This window comes from Nerophis ophidion, linkage group LG17, assembly GCF_033978795.1.
Source record: "Nerophis ophidion isolate RoL-2023_Sa linkage group LG17, RoL_Noph_v1.0, whole genome shotgun sequence".
NCBI classification, from domain to species: Eukaryota; Metazoa; Chordata; class Actinopteri; order Syngnathiformes; family Syngnathidae; genus Nerophis; species Nerophis ophidion.
This window is the reverse complement of record NC_084627.1, coordinates 9,877,113-9,897,845: the sequence shown is the minus strand read 5'-3', so window position 1 is coordinate 9,897,845 and position 20,733 is coordinate 9,877,113. Positions and strand designations below refer to the sequence as shown.

Genomic DNA, 20,733 nt, shown 5'->3' with positions numbered 1-20,733 from the left:
TGCGCTAACTAAATAAGAGTTTCGGAAAACTGGCGTGCACAAGTGATGTGCACGGCAGCTTTCTGAGGGATCGCTTGTGCACGCCAGTTTTCCGAGACTCTGTATTTAGTTAGCGCAGGCAGCATGAAGCAGGGCTTTTATTGTGAAGATAGGAAATGTGCAGTCGGCCTTTAGAGTTTTGATGGAAGGTACGGCGCGAGAGTCTGTTGAAATAAAAAGTGTTTCTCGCCTTCCTCTCGGTCATATTTTCATAATAATGATCTTGCAGCAGCCAGCGTCATCTCACAAGACCCTCCGGTACCGTGAATGTCATTTAAGTGACGTCTTGGTGAAGATTGATGATCACTCATTTTTAGGTCTATTTTTTTTAAAAGCCTGGCTGGAGATCGACTGACACACCCCCCGCGGTCGACTGGTAGCTCGCGATCAACGTAATGGGCACCCCTGCACTACAGGCTCTTCCCACTCCTTCTTGTGTCTCCTCACAATGTAAGCGCAGGTTCTTACATACGCCACATACTGTCATGTCGTACGTCACATACGTATACGACAAGGGAGTAGGTTTGATTTTGAGATTGGTGGGGACACAAAAGTGCTCCAAGGCAGCACTCTGAAAGTTTACTTGTTTTTTTTTTTTACATTAGCAATCATAATTTCACGTCATGCAGATGTCATAGGGTAAAGTAACTAAAATGAAAGCAAAGGAGACAACTTGGAAGAGTTCTCATCTTTACTTTTTAGTGTAGGGCTGTAGTGCAACTGTGCATCATACTGTCAATCAACATAGCCTACTGTCCATCAACAACATCAGAAATACATTCATGCAATACAACATTGTAAATAAACATAAATGAACTGTAATCCTCTTTTCCCCAACTTGTGTTTAAATCACTCACAATTTTTCCTTTCATCTACTTCTTTCTATTGCTGCTTTTGTACTGTAAATATGTTACATGAAACTAAAAAAATTCAAAACATAAAACGGAAAGGTGAAATCCGGCGATCTGATTGGCTGTTAACCGTGGTTTAAATAATGAGCACGGCTACTATTCTAAAGCCTTATCACAGCGTAGACTATCACTCCGCCTCAGGCACTTATGACTGGTATGAATGGAAGTTGTTGTCATGTATCCATGACAACGGACTGTTGCAGTCCGTAGAAAGAGAGAGCTGATGTTTTTAAGATGTTAAAAAACGGACTAAAGTAGTTGACTTCACATGTTTAAGGTTAACTTTCACCTACGGGGAGGGTTAACAATGGTAGAGGGGACTGAGCATTGACTTTCACCTGGAAAAAAAGCGGAGGAAAATGACAAGATGCAGTGCTAATTTGTAGCTAACGTCTGAATAGGTGGGACTGTTTTTTTCCACAGTGAGGAGTGACAGCGGGGACAGCCAATCACACGTAAGTTAGCATGAAAGCGGCAACCAATCAGGGAGCGATATTTATGTTAGAGGCGGGACTTCTAGCAGAGACCGACATTTAACCCTTTCTGTGCCATAATCATTGACTAAACCAGGGGTGCCCATTACGTCGATCGCGAGCTACCAGTCGACCGCGGGGGGTGTGTCAGTCGATCTCCAGCCAGGCTTTTAAAAAAAATAGACCTAAAAATTAGTGATCATCAATCTTCACCAAGACGTCACTTAAATGACATTCACGGTACCGGAGGGTCTTGTGAGATGACGCTGGCTGCTGCAAGATCATTATTATGAAAATATGACCGAGAGGAAGGCAAGAAACACTTTTTATTTCAACAGACTCTCGCGCCGTACCTTCCGTCAAAACTCTAAAGGCCGACTGCACATTTCCTATCTTCACAATAAAAGCCCTGCTTCATGCTGCCTGCGCTAACTAAATACAGAGTCTCGGAAAACTGGCGTGCACAAGCGATCCCTCAGAAAGCTGGCGTGCACATCACTTGTGCACGCCAGCTTTCCGAGACTCTTATTTTGTTAGCGCAGGCAGCATGAAGCAGGGCTTTTATTGTGAAGATAGGAAATGTGCAGTCGGCCTTTAGAGTTTTGACGGAAGGGACGGCGCGAAAGTCTGTTGAAATAAAAAGTGTTTCTCGCCTTCCTCTCTGTCATTTTTTCATAATAATGAACTGGCAGCAGCCAGCGTCATCTCACAAGACCCTCGGGTGCCGTGAATGTCAATCAAGCAAGCTACGGAATTTGCCGCCAATGTTTTTCTTGTAAAGTGTATGGAAGCTGGATGAATTAGATGCCAAAAACCAACCACTTTCATGTGGTATTGTACAGAAAGGACAACTTTTTTTCCCCTCCATTTGAAAATGTGGGCGTTATCATCATTACTGTCTGATTCCAATCAATGCAAGTCATCAGAATCAGGTAATACACCAACTTATATTCTTGTCTTCGTGAAAGAAAGACATCTATATGTGTTCCACATGCTTGTATTATCATTAAACACATTTAACTTGTTTACAAAAATGTCTCTTTCATAAATAAATAAATATAAATGATATATATAAATGAGGTAGATCCCCCCGAGTTGGTCAATTGAAAAGTAGCTCGCCTGCAGAAAAAGTTTGGGCACCCCTGGACTAAACATTACGGGCAGCGCTTGTATTGATAGTGACTACACAGTAGCGGCTGGATATTGGTAGGGACGTGTCCCTAGCGTCCCTACCCAATCTTACGCCCTTGGTATACGCCTTCGCCCAGCAGAGAGGTAGCAGCGTGGCTAACGTTAGCCGTGATGCTAGCGGAGTGTTGCGAAGGTGCGAATCTGGTAACAAATGAAGGAAGAATTAATTCCCAAGAAAAACAGCAGGGGGTCCATCGTCTGGCGGTGGTTCGGCTTCAAGCGGGAATATGTCGAATAGACAACATTTATTTGTCAAGTGTGGGGCACAAGCGTTGCTACCAAAAATAGCACTACTGCTAATATGTAGCATCATTTGAAAAGTCACCTGCTAATAACTTTAATAAATACAGTTTTGGTAAATTGACTTAGTTGTGATATCATTCTCTGCATGAAAGTTTCAAATTATCATATATGAATGCAGTATGAACAAAAATGTTTTAATGTAGACACATAGAATCATCATCCGGCTGTGATTATATGTATGAAGTGTTCATCAAAGGCTAAGGCAAAATACCGAGATATATATTGTATATTGCGATATGGCCTAAAAATATTGTGATATTAAAAAAGGCCATATCGCCCAGCCCTACACCGAGGCACAACACACGGCATGCTAGCAGCGACCGGGCTAGGATAGACTAACCATACCTCCTCTTTTCACAGGATATGTCCTCTTTTGCGGGGCTGTCTGGGTGGAGTTTCTTAAATGCCTCAAATGTCCAGCATTTTGAGTTAGGGTTGCGTGTATTTTCAATGTACGTTCAGGGTTAAGAAGGTTGTAAAAGCAAAACAAATTCTGTGCGCAGCAGCATTCGTGAGGGAGGGGCAAAGACAGAGAGAGTGAGAGAGTTATGATAAACGCGCATGCGTCGCCAAGCTCTGCTTTTTACCCATACATTTATCACATTTTATTTTTTATTATCTATAGCAGGGGTGTCAAAAGTGTGCCCCGGAAGCCATTTGCTGACCACAGCTAATGTTTTAAAGGCTCACGACACATTCTAAAAATACTATTAAAATAAACAAAAACATAAAAGTGAAATAAAAAAGCTTAAAGGCTAAATGTAATTTAGAAAAAGATGCAATGTTGACTAATAAAACAAAGCTTGTTTTTTTTTTTTCTTTCAAACTGTCAATGTTTAAAACATAATATTGAATCAAAATCAATGTTATTATGAATTATTGACCTATCTAAGGTTCTGATTACTTCACATCCAATATTCCACTAAGAAAAATACTTTTGGAGGAAGATTTGGCAAATTTGGTAAATAAATAACCCAAAAATGTATATTTTGTTGTTTTCTTACTGTACCAAAAATTAACTGAACCGTGACCTCTGAACCGAGGTACCTACCGAACCGAAATTTGTGTGTACCGTTACACCCGTAATGTGTGCACATGCACACATTTCTATTCAGCTTTTCTCGCCATGTTCACGTCTTCAGGAAAGGCCGCATTGCTCAGTTTGAGGCCCGACTAGTGAAGTTCAGGAGGTATCAATCAATCAATCAATCAATGTTTATTTATATAGCCCCAAATCACAAATGTCTCAAAGGACCTTACAAACCATTACGACTACAACATCCTCGGAAGAACCCACAAAAGGGCAAGGAAAACTCACACCCAGTGGGCAGGGAAAATTTACATCCAGTGGGACGCCAGTGACAATGCTGACTATGAGAAACCTTGGAGAGGACCACAGAAGTGGGCAACCCCCCCCTCTAGGGGACCGAAAGCAATGGATGTCGAGCGGGTCCAACATGATACTGTGAAAGTTCAATCCATAGTGGCTCCAACACAGCCGCGAGAGTTCAGTTCAAAGCGGATCCAAGACAGCAGCGAGAGTCCCGGCCACAGGAAACCCTCTCAAGCGGAGGCGGATCAGCAGCGTAGAGATGTCCCCAACCGATACACAGGCGAGCGGTCCATCCTGGGTCTCGACTCTGGACAGCCAGTACTTCATCCATGGTCATCGGACCGGACCCCCTCCACAAGGGAGGGGGGGACATAGGAGAAAAAAGAAAAGAAGCGGCAGATCAACTGGTATAAAAAGGAGGTCTATTTAAAGGCTAGAGTATACGGATGAGTTTTAAGGTGAGACTTAAATGCTTCTACTGAGGTAGCATCTCGAACTGTTACCGGGAGGGCATTCCAGAGTACTGGAGCCCGAACGGAAAACGCTCTATAGCCCGCATATTTTTTTGGGGCTTTGGGAATCACTAATAAGCCGGAGTCTTTTGAACGCAGATTTCTTGCCGGGACATATGGTACAATACAATCAGCAAGATAGGATGGAGCTAGACTGCGTAGTATTTTATACGTAAGTAGTAAAACCTTAAAGTCACATCTTAAGTGCAAGAAAGCCAGTACAGGCGTAATGTGATCAAACTTTCTTGTTCTTGTCAAAAGTCTAGCAGCCGCATTTTGTACCAACTGTAATCTTTTAATGCTAGACATGGGGAGACCCGAAAATAATACGTTACAGTAATCGAGACGAGACGTAACAAACGCATGGATAATGATCTCGGCGTCTTTAGTGGACAAAATGGAGCGAATTTTAGCGACATTACGGAGATGAAAGAAGGCCGTTTTAGTAACGCTTTTAATGTGTGACTCAAAGGAGAGAGTTGGGTCGAAGATAATACCCAGATTTTTTACAGAATCACCTTGTTTTATTATTTGGTTGTCAAATGTTAAAGTTGTATTATTAAATAGAGGTCGGTGTCTAGCAGGACCGATAATCGGCATTTCCGTTTTTTTGGCGTTAAGTTGCAAAAAATTATCCATTGCTTTATTGTCACTATTAATGTTGGCAAACCTCATGACCCTTGACCCTGGTATTCTTCCTGGAGAAAACGTGGCAAACTCACCGCTACAGGATGTGAAAGTTGTGAAACATTTGAAAAATACACCCTCCACGCTTTCATTTGTACATTCCAGGAGTGCATTAGCATTAGCATACATGGCCGCCTTTCTGACGTCTCAGTCAAGCCGTGCTTTTCCTCATCCGAATGATCTTTCGCACATTTCCCACCTGTCATCCTAAAAGTGCTCCTCTTCCTCCATTCTTCCCCCAGGAGCCTCAGACTACTGTTATCCATAATCCCGTAGATGGCATAAAGGTACATCCTCCCGCCATCTTGTGGTCCTAGCCCTCCATTCATGGTTATGTGTCTCCATGTGTGTCCCGGAGGAGTTGTTGCAGGATTTTAGTCTGTTTCTTGCTTTTTTGTGTATGCGTCTCTCAGTGTGTCCTATACTGCCCACTAGTGGACAGCGCTGGATCAGCTAGGGTTCTCGGCAGTGCGTACTAGCGACCCAAAACAGATGCACGCTCTGTTTGTAACAGTTTTGTGTGTGTGTGTGTATATGTGTGTGTGTGTGTGTGTGTTTTCCCGTTATTGTCACGCTTGTAGACATCTGTGTTGATGTACTTTGTCTGCAGGAATCATCAGACAGCAGCAACACGACCATCGAGGATGAAGATGTAAAAGGTGTGTGGGAACTACTTACACATTAGAGATGTGACCTTCGTGAACGAATTGAGCCCTTTGAACGGCTCTTTTTAAGTTACTGTATTTTTTGCACTATAAGGCACACTTAAAATCCTTTCATGTTGTCAAAACTCGACAGTGCGCTTTATAACCCGCTGTGCCTAACGTACAGAATCATTTTGGTTGTGCTTACCGACCTCGAAGCAATTTTATTTGGTACATGGTGAAATAAGTGTGACTGGTAGATGGCAGTCACACATAAGAGATACGTGTAGACTGCAATATGACTCAAGTGAACAACACCAACCGAGGGTGTCCTGCTGCCAAGTGCACATATGGACACCCTTATGTTTGTTATGGACAATCTGTGACCAGCACAAAAGTCCAATAACAAAACACCACTTGGGTTCAGATCCGGGCAGCCATTCTTCCCAATCACGCCTCTCCAGGTTTCACTGTCGTTGCCAACATGGGTGTTGAAATCCCTCAGCAGAACAAGGGAATCACCCGAGCAGAACAAGGGAATCACCCGAGGGAGTACTCTCCAGTGTTCATCAAAGGCTAAGGCAAAATACCGAGATATATATCGTATATCGCGATATGGCCTAAAAATATCGTGATATTAAAAAAGGCCATATCGCCCAGCCCTACACCGAGGCACAACACACTGCATGCTAGTAGCGACCGGGCTAGGATAGACTAACCATACCTCCTCTTTTCACAGGATATGTCCTCTTTTGCGGGGCTGTCCGGGTGGAGTTTCTTAAATGCCTCAAATGTCCGGCATTTTGAGTTAGGGTTGCGTGTATTTTCAATGTACGTTCAGGGTTAAGAAGGTTGTAAAAGCAAAGCATTCGTGAGGGAGGGGCAAAGACAGAGAGAGTGACAGAGTTATGATAAACGCGCATGCGTCGCCATGCTCTGCTAACCATACCTACTCTCCAGTACTCCCTCAAGGGAATCCAAAATGGTTTGTACTCTGAGCTGCTGTCTGGTGCGTAAGCACAAACACCAGTCAGGACCCGTCCCCCCACCCGAAGGCGGAGGGAAGCTACCCTCTCGTCCACCGAGTTAAAGTCCAACATGCAGGCTTTGAACCGGGGGGGCAACAACTTGCAACTCAGAGCGGAAAAGAGTCCAGCCCCTCTCGAGAGAACTGGTTCCAGAGCCTTTGCTGTGCGTCGAAGTGAGTCCGACTATATCTAGCCGGAACTTCTCCACCTCGCGCACCAGCTCAGGCTCCTTCCCTCCCAGCGAGGTGACGTTCCACGTCCCAAGAGCTAGCTTATGTAGACTAGGATCAGACCGCCAAGTGCCCTGCCTTCGTCTGCCGCCCAGCTCTCACTGCACCCGGCCTCAGTGAGCCCTCCCATGAGTGGTGAGCCCATTGGAAGGGGGACCCACGTTACCGCTTCGGGCGGAGGCCGGCCGGGCCCCGTGAGGACAGCCAGGCCACCAGGCGCTCGCCATCGTGCCCCAACTCTGGGCTTAGCTCTAGAAGGGAGCCCCGGTGACCCGGTGAGGGCAATCTAGGTCCTCGATTTGTACTTTTCACAAAGGTCTTTGAGCTTCAAACATTTTGTTTGTTCCATTGAAGATATAGAACATTACACACGTCGCTCAAAAACGTATTAAAATGTTTTAGTACGAATTTGATGGATTGTACCGTGCTTCAACATATGAGTATTCTTATGGTGTGTGTGAAGTGAAGTGAATTATATTTATATAGCGCTTTTTCTCTAGTGACTCAAAGCGCTTTACATAGTGAAACCCAATATCTAATTTTTACATTTAAAGCAGTGTGGGTGGCACTGGGAGCAGGTGGGTAAAGTGTCTTGCCCAAGGACACAATGGCAGTGACTAGAATGGCGGAAGCGGGATTCGAACCTGCAACCCTCAAGTTGCTGACACGGCCGCACTACTAACCGAGCTATACCACCCCAATGTATAAGACATTATCGGGCGTTTTGTTTCGCTTATTATGCAAAAGAAATGTTTCTTACCTTCTGGTACCTGCTGATCTGTATTTGGGATCTGCATAAGTCCTTAAAATTTGCGCCTTTGTAAACCGTGCCAACACCGTAGTCGATAAGCTTATTCTTTTTCTCTATCTTCTTGTTGTGGGACATATAAAGTAGTGTAAAGTTCTTACTTATATCTGTCAGTAAACTCGCCATGAAAGCACTAAAACATACCGGTGTAGTGAGTTTACATTATTCACCCAAGTAACTTTAGTTATTAGAGAGTTCCGGGCACGGGACACATTTCGGGCGTTGTTGTTGCACTAGTGAGCCACGGATGAGGAGATGCTGCTCCGTTATTGATTGAAGTAAAGTCTGTATGTCATTAAAACATACATACATCTTATCTAGACTGTCAAAGTGCAAATGAAAATACAGCTTCAACCCTTTAATCACAATGTTTGTACTTAAACATCTCTATGACTTTAGCTCCACACTTCTTCTGTTTGTTTGAGATTGTCATTACTGCCCCAAATGGTGGAACAGTGTATTACACCTGAGTACTGTTCCGGTCCATATGGACCACAGCTGAGAAAGGGGGCACTCTCGCCCCAACACAGAGCCCCGCCCCTAGGGTTAGGAACACTCTTTTACGTCGCACAGCATACTATTGAAGTGTTCCATTCGAGCACACGTAAAAGAAGAATGCTTAAGTGGGTGTTAAAGCTGTACAACAGGGGTCACCAACACGGTGCCCGCGGGCACCAGGTCGCCCGTAAGGACCAGATGAGTCGCCCGCTGGCCTGTTCTAAAAATAGCTCAAATAGCAGCACTTACTAGTGAGCTGCCTCTATTTTTTTAATTGTATTTATTTACTAGCAAGCTGGTCTTGCTTTGCTCAACATTTTTAATTCTAAGTGAGACAAAACTCAAATAGAATTTGAAAATCCAAGAAAATATTTTAAAGACTTGGTCTTCACTTGTTTAAATAAATTCATTAATTTTTTTACTTTGCTTCTTATAACTTTCAGAAAGACAATTTTAGAGAAAAAATACAACCTTAAAAATGATTTTAGGATTTTTAAACACATATACCTTTTTACCTTTTAAGTTCCTTCCTCTTCTTTCCTGACAATTTAAATCAATGTTCAAGTAAATTTATTTTTTTTGTTGTAAAGAATAATAAATAAATTTTAATTTAATTCTTCATTTTAGCTTCTGTTTTTTCGATGAAGAATATTTGTGAAATATTTCTTCAAACTTATGATTAAAAATAAGAAAAACATATTCTGGCAAATCTAAAATATCTGTAGAATCAAATTTAAATCTTATTTCAAAGTTTTGAATTTCTTTTAAAAAAATTTTATCTGGAAAATCTAGAAGAAATAATGATTTGTCTTTGTTAGAAATATAGCTTGGTCCAATTTGTTATATATTCTAACAAAGTGCAGATTGGATTTTAACCTATTTAAAACATGTCATCAAAATTCTAAAATTGATCTTAATCAGGAAAAATTAATAATGATGTTACATAAATTATTTTTTAATTAAAAAAAAAAAGATTCGAATTAGCTATTTTTTGTCTTCCTTTTTTTCGGTTGAATTTTGAATATCAAAGAGTCGAAATTGAAAATAAACTATGTTTCAAAATTTAATTTTCATTTTTTTCCTGTTTTCTTTAAGTGTTTTTTTAATCATTTATTCTCTACAAAAAACCTTCCGTAAAAAGAAAAAAAATGTACGACGGACAGAAATTGGCTATTTCTGGCTATTTATTTAAGTGTGTATCAAACTGGTAGCCCTTGGCATTAATCAGTACCCAAGAAGTAGCTCTTGGTTTCAAAAAGGTTGGTGACCCCTGCTGTAGAAGATAAATGGAGAAGTGAGGGTTTTGGCGCCCCCTGGTGGCCATTAGATCCTCCTCCCTAATGTAAACGTCCTGCCTGAGGGAGGGGAGAGGGAGGAGAGAGGGGAAGGACCAGAGCGAGCTAAGCCTCCCTCCCGGTGGCTCGGGCGAGCAATGTAACAGCTGGCGGCGGGCGAGCCACTCTCCCTGCAGCTGGACATTAGCGGGGCATTGTGAGGATGAGGAGGGTGACATGGTTCTGAGGAAGTAGTGAGGAGGTAGTTGAAAATGTCTAACAAGCTGTCAGGTGAGTTTGGACTTTTTCATCTCGTGACGTCATCGTCATCTTCACCCCCTGTCCTACTTGTGTCCTCGCAGCTCGCAAGCAGGAAATCATCAAGATCACGGAGCAACTCATCGAAGCTGTCAACAACGGCGACTTTGACGCCTACTCGTGAGTTCCTCCTGCTGGGTAGAACACAATAGAGGGAGGATGGGGTTAACTGTCGGGATTGGACTCCATTAGCAAACCATTAAGGTGATTGTCGTGCGCTCAGAAGATTAGAGAGTAATTACACTTTTAAAAGCACGGCAGGCGGATTGGACTGTACAGCCTTTTGAAAATTATACACCTCAAATGTACACTCTAGTACATGTTTTACCTTTAAAATCCTACAAATACACTTCATGTGTACATCTCAAACACATTTATGTTCATTTGTAACGTTTAAAATCCTACAAATACACTTTACGTGTACATTTCAAACACATTTATATTCATTTGTAACATTTAAAATCCTACAAATACACTTCATGTGTACATTTCAAACACATTTATATTCATTTGTAACATTTAAAATCCTACAAAATACACTTCATGTGTACATTTCAAACACATTTATATTCATTTGTAACATTTAAAATCCTACAAATACACTTCCTGTGTACATTTCAAACACATTTATGTTCATTTGTAACATTTAAAATGATACAAATACAGTTAGTGTACATGTCAAACGCATTTGTATTCATTTGTAACATTTAAAATCACACAAATACAGGTAAAAATGTACATTCTAATGCTTTTTATTCATTTGTAAAATTCCAAATCATACAAATACAATACAATTTTTTTTTTTCTCCCATTCCCCCCTTGTTTACCTGTATCTCATTTTTTTTGTAAGGGGCGCTGGAAGCTGGCAGACCCGTCAGCGATCCCGTTCTGTCTCCCTGTAATGTTTGTCTGATCTTGAATGGGATTGTGCTGAAAATTTCAATTTTCCTAAAGGAACTCTCCTGACGGAATAAATAAAGTACTATCTAATCTAATCTAATCTAATACATGTCAGAGTATACATTTTTAACATTTAAAATCATACAAATACACTTAAAAGTGTATGGGTTATGGGTTATACTTGTATAGCGCTTTTCTACCTTCAAGGTACTCAAAGCGCTTTGACACTACTTCCACATTCACCCATTCACACACACATTCACACACTGATGGAGGGAGCTGCCATGCAAGGCCCTAACCACGAACCATCAGGAGCAAGGGTGAAGTGTCTTGCTCAAGGACACAACAGGCGTGACGAGGTTGGTAGAAGGTGGGGATTGAACCAGGAACCATCAGGATGCTGGCACGGCCACTCTCCCAACCGCGCCACGCCGTCCCCAATTCTAACAATTTTGTATTCATTTGTAAAATGTAACATAAGACAAATACACGTAAGAGAGTACATTGTAACTCTTTGTTATTCATTTTTAACATTTAAAATGATACAAATACACTTAGGATACATTCTAACTCATGCCTCCTCATTTTCAACATTTAAAATGATACAAATACATTTATTGTACATTCTAACTCATTTGTATTCATTTTTAACATGTAAAATCATACAAATACACTTAAAGACCTTTTAAGATTTTCCATCCGGCCTGTATTCATACAATACAAATACAGTGTATAGTACATTTATTTTAACTAAAAAAGTACACTTTAACACTAGTATTTATTTTTTTAAATTAAAAATCGTAGACATACACAGAGAATGTACACTTTAATACATTTGTACTCATTTTTAACATTGAAAATCATACAAATACACTGAAAACATACACTTTCTATATTAATTTAGAAAACATTTTACACTTACAATTGTACAAATACAACGTACATTTTCATACAATTCATGTGAAATCATACAAATACACTTAAAAGTGTACATTCTAACAAATTTGTATTCATTTGTAAAATGTAAAATAAGACAAATATACGTAAGAGTGTACATTCCAACTCTTTGTTATTCATTTTTAACATTTAAAATCATACAAATACACTTATTGTACATTCTAACTCATGCCTATTCATTTTTAACATTTAAATTCATACAAATACACTTAAAACCCTTTAACATTTTCCATCCGGGCCGTTTTCTTACAATACAAATACACTTAAAAGGTGCACAAACACATATTTATTATACATTAAAAAAGTACACTTTAACAATAGTATTTTTTTTTAAATTAAAAATCATAGACATACACAGAGAATGTACACTTTAATACATTTGTACTCATTTTTAACATTGAAAATCATACAAATACACTGAAAACATACACTTTCTATATTAATTTAGAAAACATTTTACACTTACAATTGTACAAATAATTACAACGCACATTTTCATACAATTCATGTGAAATCATACAAATACACTTAAAAGTGTACATTCTAACAAATTTGTATTCATTTGTAAAATGTAAAATAAGACAAATATACGTAAGAGTGTACATTCCAACTCTTTGTTATTCATTTTTAACATTTAAAATCATACAAATACACTCTTTGTACATTCTAACTCATGCCTATTCATTTTTAACATTTAAATTCATACAAATACACTTAAAAGCCTTTAACATTTTCCATCCGGGCCGTTTTCTTACAATACAAATACACTTAAAAGGTGCACAAACACATATTTATTATACACTAAAAAAGTACACTTTAACAATAGTATTTTTTTTTAATTAACAATCATAAACATACACTGAGAACATACACTTTAATACATTTGTATTCATTTTTAACATTGAAAATCATACAAATACTTAAAACGTACACATTTTATATTAATTTTTCAAACATTTTACACTTATTATAGTACAAATACACTTACAAAGTACATTTTTATACAAGTCGTATTCCCTTTTAACATGTGAAATCATGCAAATACACTTAAAATGTACAAAAACACGTTTGTACTATTTACTACTTGTACACACTAACACATTTTTAACATTTGAAACCGTGTAAATAGACGTGGAAGATACATTTGATATCAGCAAGTATTATTTTTCAGGAAGATTTGTGACCCCGGCCTGACCTCCTTTGAGCCTGAGGGTCTGGGCAACCTGGTGGAGGGGATGGACTTCCACCGTTTCTACTTTGACAACCGTAAGACTCAAACACAACATGGCTTCTTTTCCCGCCAAGGTGATGCCAAGGCTCCGCCCTCTTTTCCTCCGTCAGTCCTGGCCAAGAACAGCAAGCCCATCCACACCACCATCCTCAACCCGCACGTGCACATGATCGGCGACGACGGCGCCTGCATCGCGTACATCCGCCTCACGCAGTTTGTGGACGCGCAGGGTCGCCCTCGCTCCAGCCAATCGGAAGAGACCCGGGTGTGGCAACGTCGAGACAGTCGTTGGCACAACGTCCACTTCCACTGCTCTGGAGCGCCGGCCGCCCCCCTGCAGGCCTGAGGTACTCCTGTAGTCTCCCTCTTGTGGCTCCATGAGGTCATTGCATACATGACCCACAAAAGATGATTCATTTTAAACTCCTGGTAGAACAGTGTTCCAGTCCAGTGGTTCTCAACCTTTTTTCAGTGATGTACCCCCTGTGAACATTTTTTTGATTCAAGTACCCCCTAATCAGAGCAAACCATTTTTGGTTGAAAAAAAGAGATAAAGAAGTAAAATACAGCACTATGTCTGTTAAGGTCTTGGTCAAGGGGGGTGACCCCAGGATGCAAAGACAGGAGACAAGGTGGAGTTACAAAAAATGAAAAAATTTAATTAGACAAAAAGGGATAACTAAAGGCTATGGGGCAGAAACGCACACCATGTAATTAGGACAAAATAGGTTCCTCAGAGGTCGGCGGGTGAAAGGGCCAGGGCACACTGAGAAAGGCAAGAGTCCAAAACAAGAAATCCACTGCTCTGGAGCGCCGGCCGCCCCCCTGCAGGCCTGAGGTACTCCTGTAGTCTCCCTCTTGTGGCTCCATGAGGTCATTGCATACATGACCCACAAAAGATGATTCATTTTAAACTCCTGGTAGAACAGTGTTCCAGTCCAGTGGTTCTCAACCTTTTTTCAGTGATGTACCCCCTGTGAACATTTTTTTGATTCAAGTACCCCGTAATCAGAGCAAACCATTTTTGGTCAAAAAAAAAGATATAAAGAAGTAAAATACAGCACTATGTCTGTTAAGGTATTGGTCAAGTGGGGGTGACCCCAGGATGCAGAGACGGGAGACTAGGTGGAGTTACAAAAAATGAAAAAAATTAATTAGACAAAAAGGGATAACTAAGGGCTATGGGGCAGAAACGCACACCATGCAATTAGGACAAAATAGGTTCTTCAGAGGTCGGCGGGTGAAAGGGCCAGGGCACACTGAGAAAGGCAAGAGTCCAAAACAAGAAATCCACTGCTCTGGAGCGCAGACCGCCCCCCTGCAGGCCTGAGGTACTCCTGTAGTCTCCCTCTTGTGGCTCCATGAGGTCATTGCATACATGACCCACAAAAGATGATTCATTTTAAACTCCTGGTAGAACAGTGTTCCAGTCCAGTGGTTCTCAACCTTTTTTCAGTGATGTACCCCCTGTGAACATTTTTTTGATTCAAGTACCCCGTAATCAGAGCAAACCATTTTTGGTCAAAAAAAAAGATATAAAGAAGTAAAATACAGCACTATGTCTGTTAAGGTATTGGTCAAGTGGGGGTGACCCCAGGATGCAGAGACGGGAGACAAGGTGGAGTTACAAAAAATGAAAAAATCTAATTAGACAAAAAGGGATAACTAAAGGCTATGGGGCAGAAACGCACACCATGTAATTAGGACAAAATAGGTTCCTCAGAGGTCGGCGGGTGAAAGGGCCAGGGCACACTGAGAAAGGCAAGAGTCCAAAACAAGAAATCTTTTTACCTCAGGGAGACTAGAAAATAAACACACTGGTAGTATGTTATCCTGGTAAAAAGCTCTCCTGGTAGAATATTTTCCTGGTAGTATGTTCTCCTGGTAGACTGTTCTCCGGGTAGAACGCTCTCCTGATCAAATTTTTCTTGTGATAGTACGTTGTCCTGGTAGAATGCGTTAATGATAGAAGGTTTTCTTAGTTGAATATTATCCTGGTAGAACACTCTCCTGACAGGATTTTCTCCTGGTAAAATATTTTCTTGGTAATGTGTTCTCCTTGTGAATTGTTCTCCTGGTAGAATGCTCTCCTGATCGAATGTTGCTGTGGTAGTACGTTATCTGGTAGAACCCTTTTCTTATAGAATGTTCTCTTGGTAAAATGTTCTCTTAGTAGAATGTTCTCCTGGTAGTATGTTATCCCGGTGGAACACTCTTCTGGTAGGATGTTCTCCTGGTAGTATGGTCTCCTGAATTGTTCTCCTGGTAGAACACTCCTGATTGAATGTTCTCGTGGTAATATGTTGTCCTGGTAGAACATTTTCTGATAGAATGTTCACTTGGTAGAATATTCTCCTGGTAGTATGTTATCCTGGTAGAACACTCCCCGGGTAGGATGTTCTCCTGGTAGAATATGTTCCTGGTAGTATGGTCTCCTGAATTGTTCTCCTGGTAGAACACTTTCCTGATAGAATGTTCTCGTGGTAATATGTTATCTTGGTAGAACATTTTCTGATAGAATGTTCTCTTGGTAGAATATTCTCCTGATAGTATGTTATCCTGGTAGAACACTCTCCTGGTAGAATATGTTCCTGGTAGTATGGTCTCCGGAATTGTTCTCCTGGTAGAACACTCTCCTGATAGAATGTTCTCTTGGTAGTACGATATTCTGATAGAACATTTTCTGATAGAATGTTCTCTTGGTAGGATATTCTCCTGGTAGTATGTTATCCTGGTAGAACGCTCTCTTGATAGGATGTCCTCCCGGTAGAATATTTTCCAGGTAGTATGTTATCCTAGTGAATTGTTCTCCTGGTACTGTTCTCCTGGTAGAACGCTCTGCAGATCGAATGTTCTCATGGTAATACATTATCCAGGTAGAACACTTTCCTGATCGAATGTTCTCGTGGTAATACGCTACCCTGGTAGAACACTTTCCTTATAGAATGTTCTCTCGGTAGAATGTTCTCCTGGTAGTATGTTATCCTGGTCTAACGCTCTCCTGATAAGATGTTCTCCTGGTAGAATATTTTTCTGGTAGTATGTTCTCCTTACGAATTGTTCTCCTGGTAGTATAATATCCTGGTAGAACACTTTCCTGATAGAATGTTCTCTTGGTAAAATGTTTTCCTGGTGGAATATTCTCCTGGCACACTGTTCTCCTGGTGGAACGCTCTGATAGAATGTTCTCCTGGTAGTATGTTACCCTGCATGCAGGAGTCCTGGTGTGGATGTTGTGCTTCTATCATTACTTGTACTTGGAAGTTACGCTTCTAGTGAAGGGAAAGCTGTGGTTGTCATTTCTAAAAGTGTGTGTGTGTGTGTGTGTGTGTGTGTGTGTGTGTGTGTGTGTGTGTGTCATCAGGGATGTGCTGCTGACGACCCCACGAGCGGAGCGTCTGAGAGGCGGGGCCAGCGCAGAGCGGGTGGGTGGTGTGGGTGGTGGGTGTATTGTCCCGTCCTCCACGACCACCTGACTTCCTCTCTCTCCACCTTGGGGACCACAGACTGAACTTCAATGTCTCTCGCCCGGCAAAAAGAAGCGTCCATCGTTGTGTACTTGTGGCTGCAGCGTGTCGTGGTGCTCTTCTTCTTCTTTTTCTTCTACTACTACTACTACTACTTCCTGTGACCAGCATGGCTCCTCCTCGGTCACGTGCGACATCATCTTGACTCCTCCCCTCCGGCGTGTCGTTGCCCCGCCCGCTCCTAGCTCTCACATGCAGCATGCTAACGTTGTGTGGCGTCGCCGTGACGACGGTTGATGGTGTGGGCTGTTGTGCGGTGATGGCGTTTCAGTGCATGAAGTCACGTCACGTGGGTGTCGTCCTCCTTTTTTCAAACTGCTGCTTGCGCCTTTTTGTACTTTGTTTACTAGTCAGTAGTGTGCAAGGAGGGCGAGGATGCTGCTGAGGACACACCGGGACCCAACACACAGCATTATAATCCTCACAATATGTCTACAAACACCAACAAGTCCATTTTCTTATTTGTATTTGATAATGTTTTTGGTTATGTCTTCATTAGTGCACTTCTGTACTTACACTTACTTTTTGAAGTACATAATTGTGTCACACTTGTATACTAACACTTAGTTTTTGGAGTACATACGTGTGTCACACTTGCATGGATATACTTAGTCTTTGAAGAACATAAGTGTGTCACACTCGTGTACTTACACTTAGTTTTTGGACTACATATGTGTTTCACACTTGTATACTTACACTTAGTCTTTGGAGTACATAAGTGTGTCACTTGTGTACTGACACTTACGTGTAGACTTTGTATACTTACACTAAGTCTTTGGAGTACATACGTGTGTCACACTTGTGTACTTACACTTAGTTTTTGGAGTACATAAGTGTTTCACACTTGTGTACTTACACTTAGTTTTTGGAGTACATAAGTAAGTGTGTCACACTTGTGTACTTACACTTAATTTTTTGAGTACACTTAGTCTTTTAAGTATGTAAGTGTGTCACTTGTGTACTTACACTTATTTTTTGGAGTACATAAGTGCGTCACACTTGTGTACTTACACTTAGTCTTTAGAGTACATAAGTCTGTCAGACTTGTGCACTTACACTTAGTTTTTGGAGTACATAAGTGCGTCACACTTGTGTACTTACACTTAGTCTTTAGAGTACATAAGTCTGTCAGGCTTGTGTACTTACACTTAGTTTTTGGAGTACATAAGTGTTTCACACTTGTGTACTTACACTTAGTCTTTAGAGTACATAAGTCTGTTACACTTGTGTACTTACACTTAGTTTTTGGAGTACATAAGTGTGTCACAACTGTGTACTTACACTTAGTCTTTAGAGTACATAAGTTTGTCAGACTTGTGTACTTACACTTAGTTTTTGGAGTACATAAGTGTGTCACAACTGTGTACTTATACTTAGTCTTTAGAGTACATAAGTTTGTCAGACTTGTGTACTTACACTTAGTTTTTGGAGTACATAAGTGTGTCACAACTGTGTACTTATACTTAGTCTTTAGAGTACATAAGTCTGTCACACTTGTGTACTTACACTTAGTTTTTGGAGTACATAAGTGTATCACAACTCTGTACTTACACTTAGTCTTTAGAGTACATAAGTCTGTCAGACTTGTGTACTTACACTTAGTTTTTGGAGTACATATGTGTGTCACACTTGTGTACTTACACTTAGTCTTTAGAGTACATAAGTCTGTCACACTTGTGTACTTAAACTTAGTTTTTGGAGTACATAAGTGTGTCACAACTGTGTACTTACACTTAGTTTTTGGAGTACATAAGTGTGTCACACCTGTGTACTTACACTTAGTTTTTGGAGTACATAAGTGTGTCACACTTGTATAGTTATACTTAGTCTTTGTAGTACATAATTGTGTCACACTTGTGTACTTACACTTAGTTTTTGAAGTACACTTAGTCTTTGGATTACATAAGTGTGTCACTTGTGTACTTACACTTAGTTTTTGGAGTACATAAGTGTGTCACACTTGTGTACTTAGACTGAGTTTTTGGAGTACATATATGTGTTACACATGTACTTACACTTAGTGTGTGGAGTACATAAGTCTGTCACACGTGTATACTTACACTTAGTTTTTGGAGTACACTTAGTCTTTGGAGTACATAAGTGTGTCACACAATTAGTCCTTGGAGTACATACGTGTCACACTTGTGTAATTACACTTAGTCTTCGGAGTACTTAAGTCTGTCACACTTGTATACTTACACTTAGTTTTTGGAGTATACTTAGTCTTCGGAGTACATAATTGTGTCACTTGTGTACTTACACTTAGTTTTTGGAGTATACTTAGTCTTCAGAGTACATAAGTCTGTCACACTTGTATACTTACACTTAGTTTTTGGAGTACACTTAGTCTTTGTAGTACATAATTGTGTCACTTGTGTACCTACACTTAGTTTAAGTGTGTCACACTTGTGTACTTACACTTAGTTTTTGGAGTACACTTAGTCTTTGTAGTACATAATTGTGTCACTTGTGTACTTACACTTAGTTTAAGTGTGTCACACTTGTGTACTTACTTAGTTTAAGTGTGTCACACTTGTGTACTTACACTTAGTCTTTGGGGTAAATAAGTGTGTCACACTTGTGTACTTAGTCTTTGAAGTAAATAAGTGTGTCACACATGTACTTATGCTTAGATTTTTGGAGTACATAAGTTTTCCATTTGAGACAGGACTGTGTGTACTTGTGATTATTTTATTATGTATACAGATTTGCACCTCAGGCGGCTTGCTATTTATTTATAATATTTTCATGGATAAATGTAAAACATTCTAGTATTTGGTCATTATTTGGACCTGAGAGGTTCCTAAGAAGCTCCTGCAGGGGGCGACCTTTCACCAATCCAGCAGCAAAACCCCTTTTATCTCCTTCATTTTTTTTGCTCAACTAAACATGTCAGAACTCAACTTGAATGTTTAATTTCATATTTAATATTTGTTTGAGACTTCGTTCATGAAAAGTTTGAGTATTTCCTATCCTCAGTGTGAGCGGACACAAGCTGAAAGTGTTTTCTTACTGCATCCAGTCTTCTGATGACCATAATCAATATATCGAACATGTGAGTATTTACCAATAAAAAGGAGCACGCATTTCCAAAGAGTTTCACTGGAAATAATTTGAAATGTCTTCAATGCGAGTACACACAATTGCCAGCTGTCAAAAATCCACCCTGCTGACTCAGCACATTGCTCTTTCAGTATATTAGTTATTACCAACACTAGTTCATGTTTACTACATTCATACCTCATTTATATTTTAATGAGTTAGCACCCGCTTGTATCGTCTGAGGCAGGGGTCACCGACCTTTTTGACACCAAGAGCTACTTCTTGGGTGCTGATTAATGCGAAGGGCTACCAGTTTGATACACACTTAAATAAATTGCCAGAAATAGCCAGTTTGCTCCATTTACCTTTAATAAATAAATCTATATATATTTTATATTAAAAAAATGGGTATTTCTGTCTCATTCCGCCGTACATTTTTTTTTCCTTTTACGGAAGGTTTTTTTGTAGAGAATAAATGATGAAAAAAACACTTAATTGAAGGGTTTAAATGAGGAGAAAACAGGAAAAAAAATTAAACTTAGATTTTGAAAAATGGTTTATTTTTACCTTCTATGTACCTCCTTTTATCCTCTTTTTACCTTGTATTTACCTTCTATGTATCTGTAATTTACCTTCTTTGACCATCTTTTACCTGTTTTTTTTTTTTACTTTTTTATACCCTCTCTTTAACTTATTTTTTACCTTTGTTTACCTTCGAACTTCTTTTACCTTTTATTTACCATTTTTACCATCTATTTACCTTCTATGTACCTTCTTTTATCCTTTTATTTACCTTCTATGTATCTGTAATTTACCTTCTTTGACCA

At 40.2% G+C, this 20,733-nt stretch overlaps 1 protein-coding gene across 17 annotated transcripts in view; it reads left to right on the top strand.

Annotated features, from left to right (window-relative positions):
* The window catches only part of LOC133536010 (calcium/calmodulin-dependent protein kinase type II subunit beta), a 67,140-nt gene extending 47,182 nt beyond the window's left edge, over positions 1 to 19,958 (top strand). For 10 of the 17 annotated variants that reach the window (XM_061876176.1, XM_061876165.1, XM_061876168.1 and 7 more), the window contains 6 exons: positions 5,692 to 5,736; positions 6,060 to 6,108; positions 10,294 to 10,369; positions 13,278 to 13,372; positions 13,448 to 13,684; positions 16,702 to 19,958. In XM_061876176.1, coding sequence (XP_061732160.1) covers positions 5,692 to 5,736; positions 6,060 to 6,108; positions 10,294 to 10,369; positions 13,278 to 13,372; positions 13,448 to 13,683 — 501 coding nt within the window. In that variant the 3' untranslated portion in view covers position 13,684; positions 16,702 to 19,958. The remainder of the gene's footprint in view (positions 1 to 5,691; positions 5,737 to 6,059; positions 6,109 to 10,293; positions 10,370 to 13,277; positions 13,373 to 13,447; positions 13,685 to 16,701) is intronic. The other 7 variants (XM_061876178.1, XM_061876177.1, XM_061876169.1 and 4 more) reach the window with 2 other exon arrangements.
* The last annotated feature ends 775 nt before the right edge of the window (positions 19,959 to 20,733 follow it).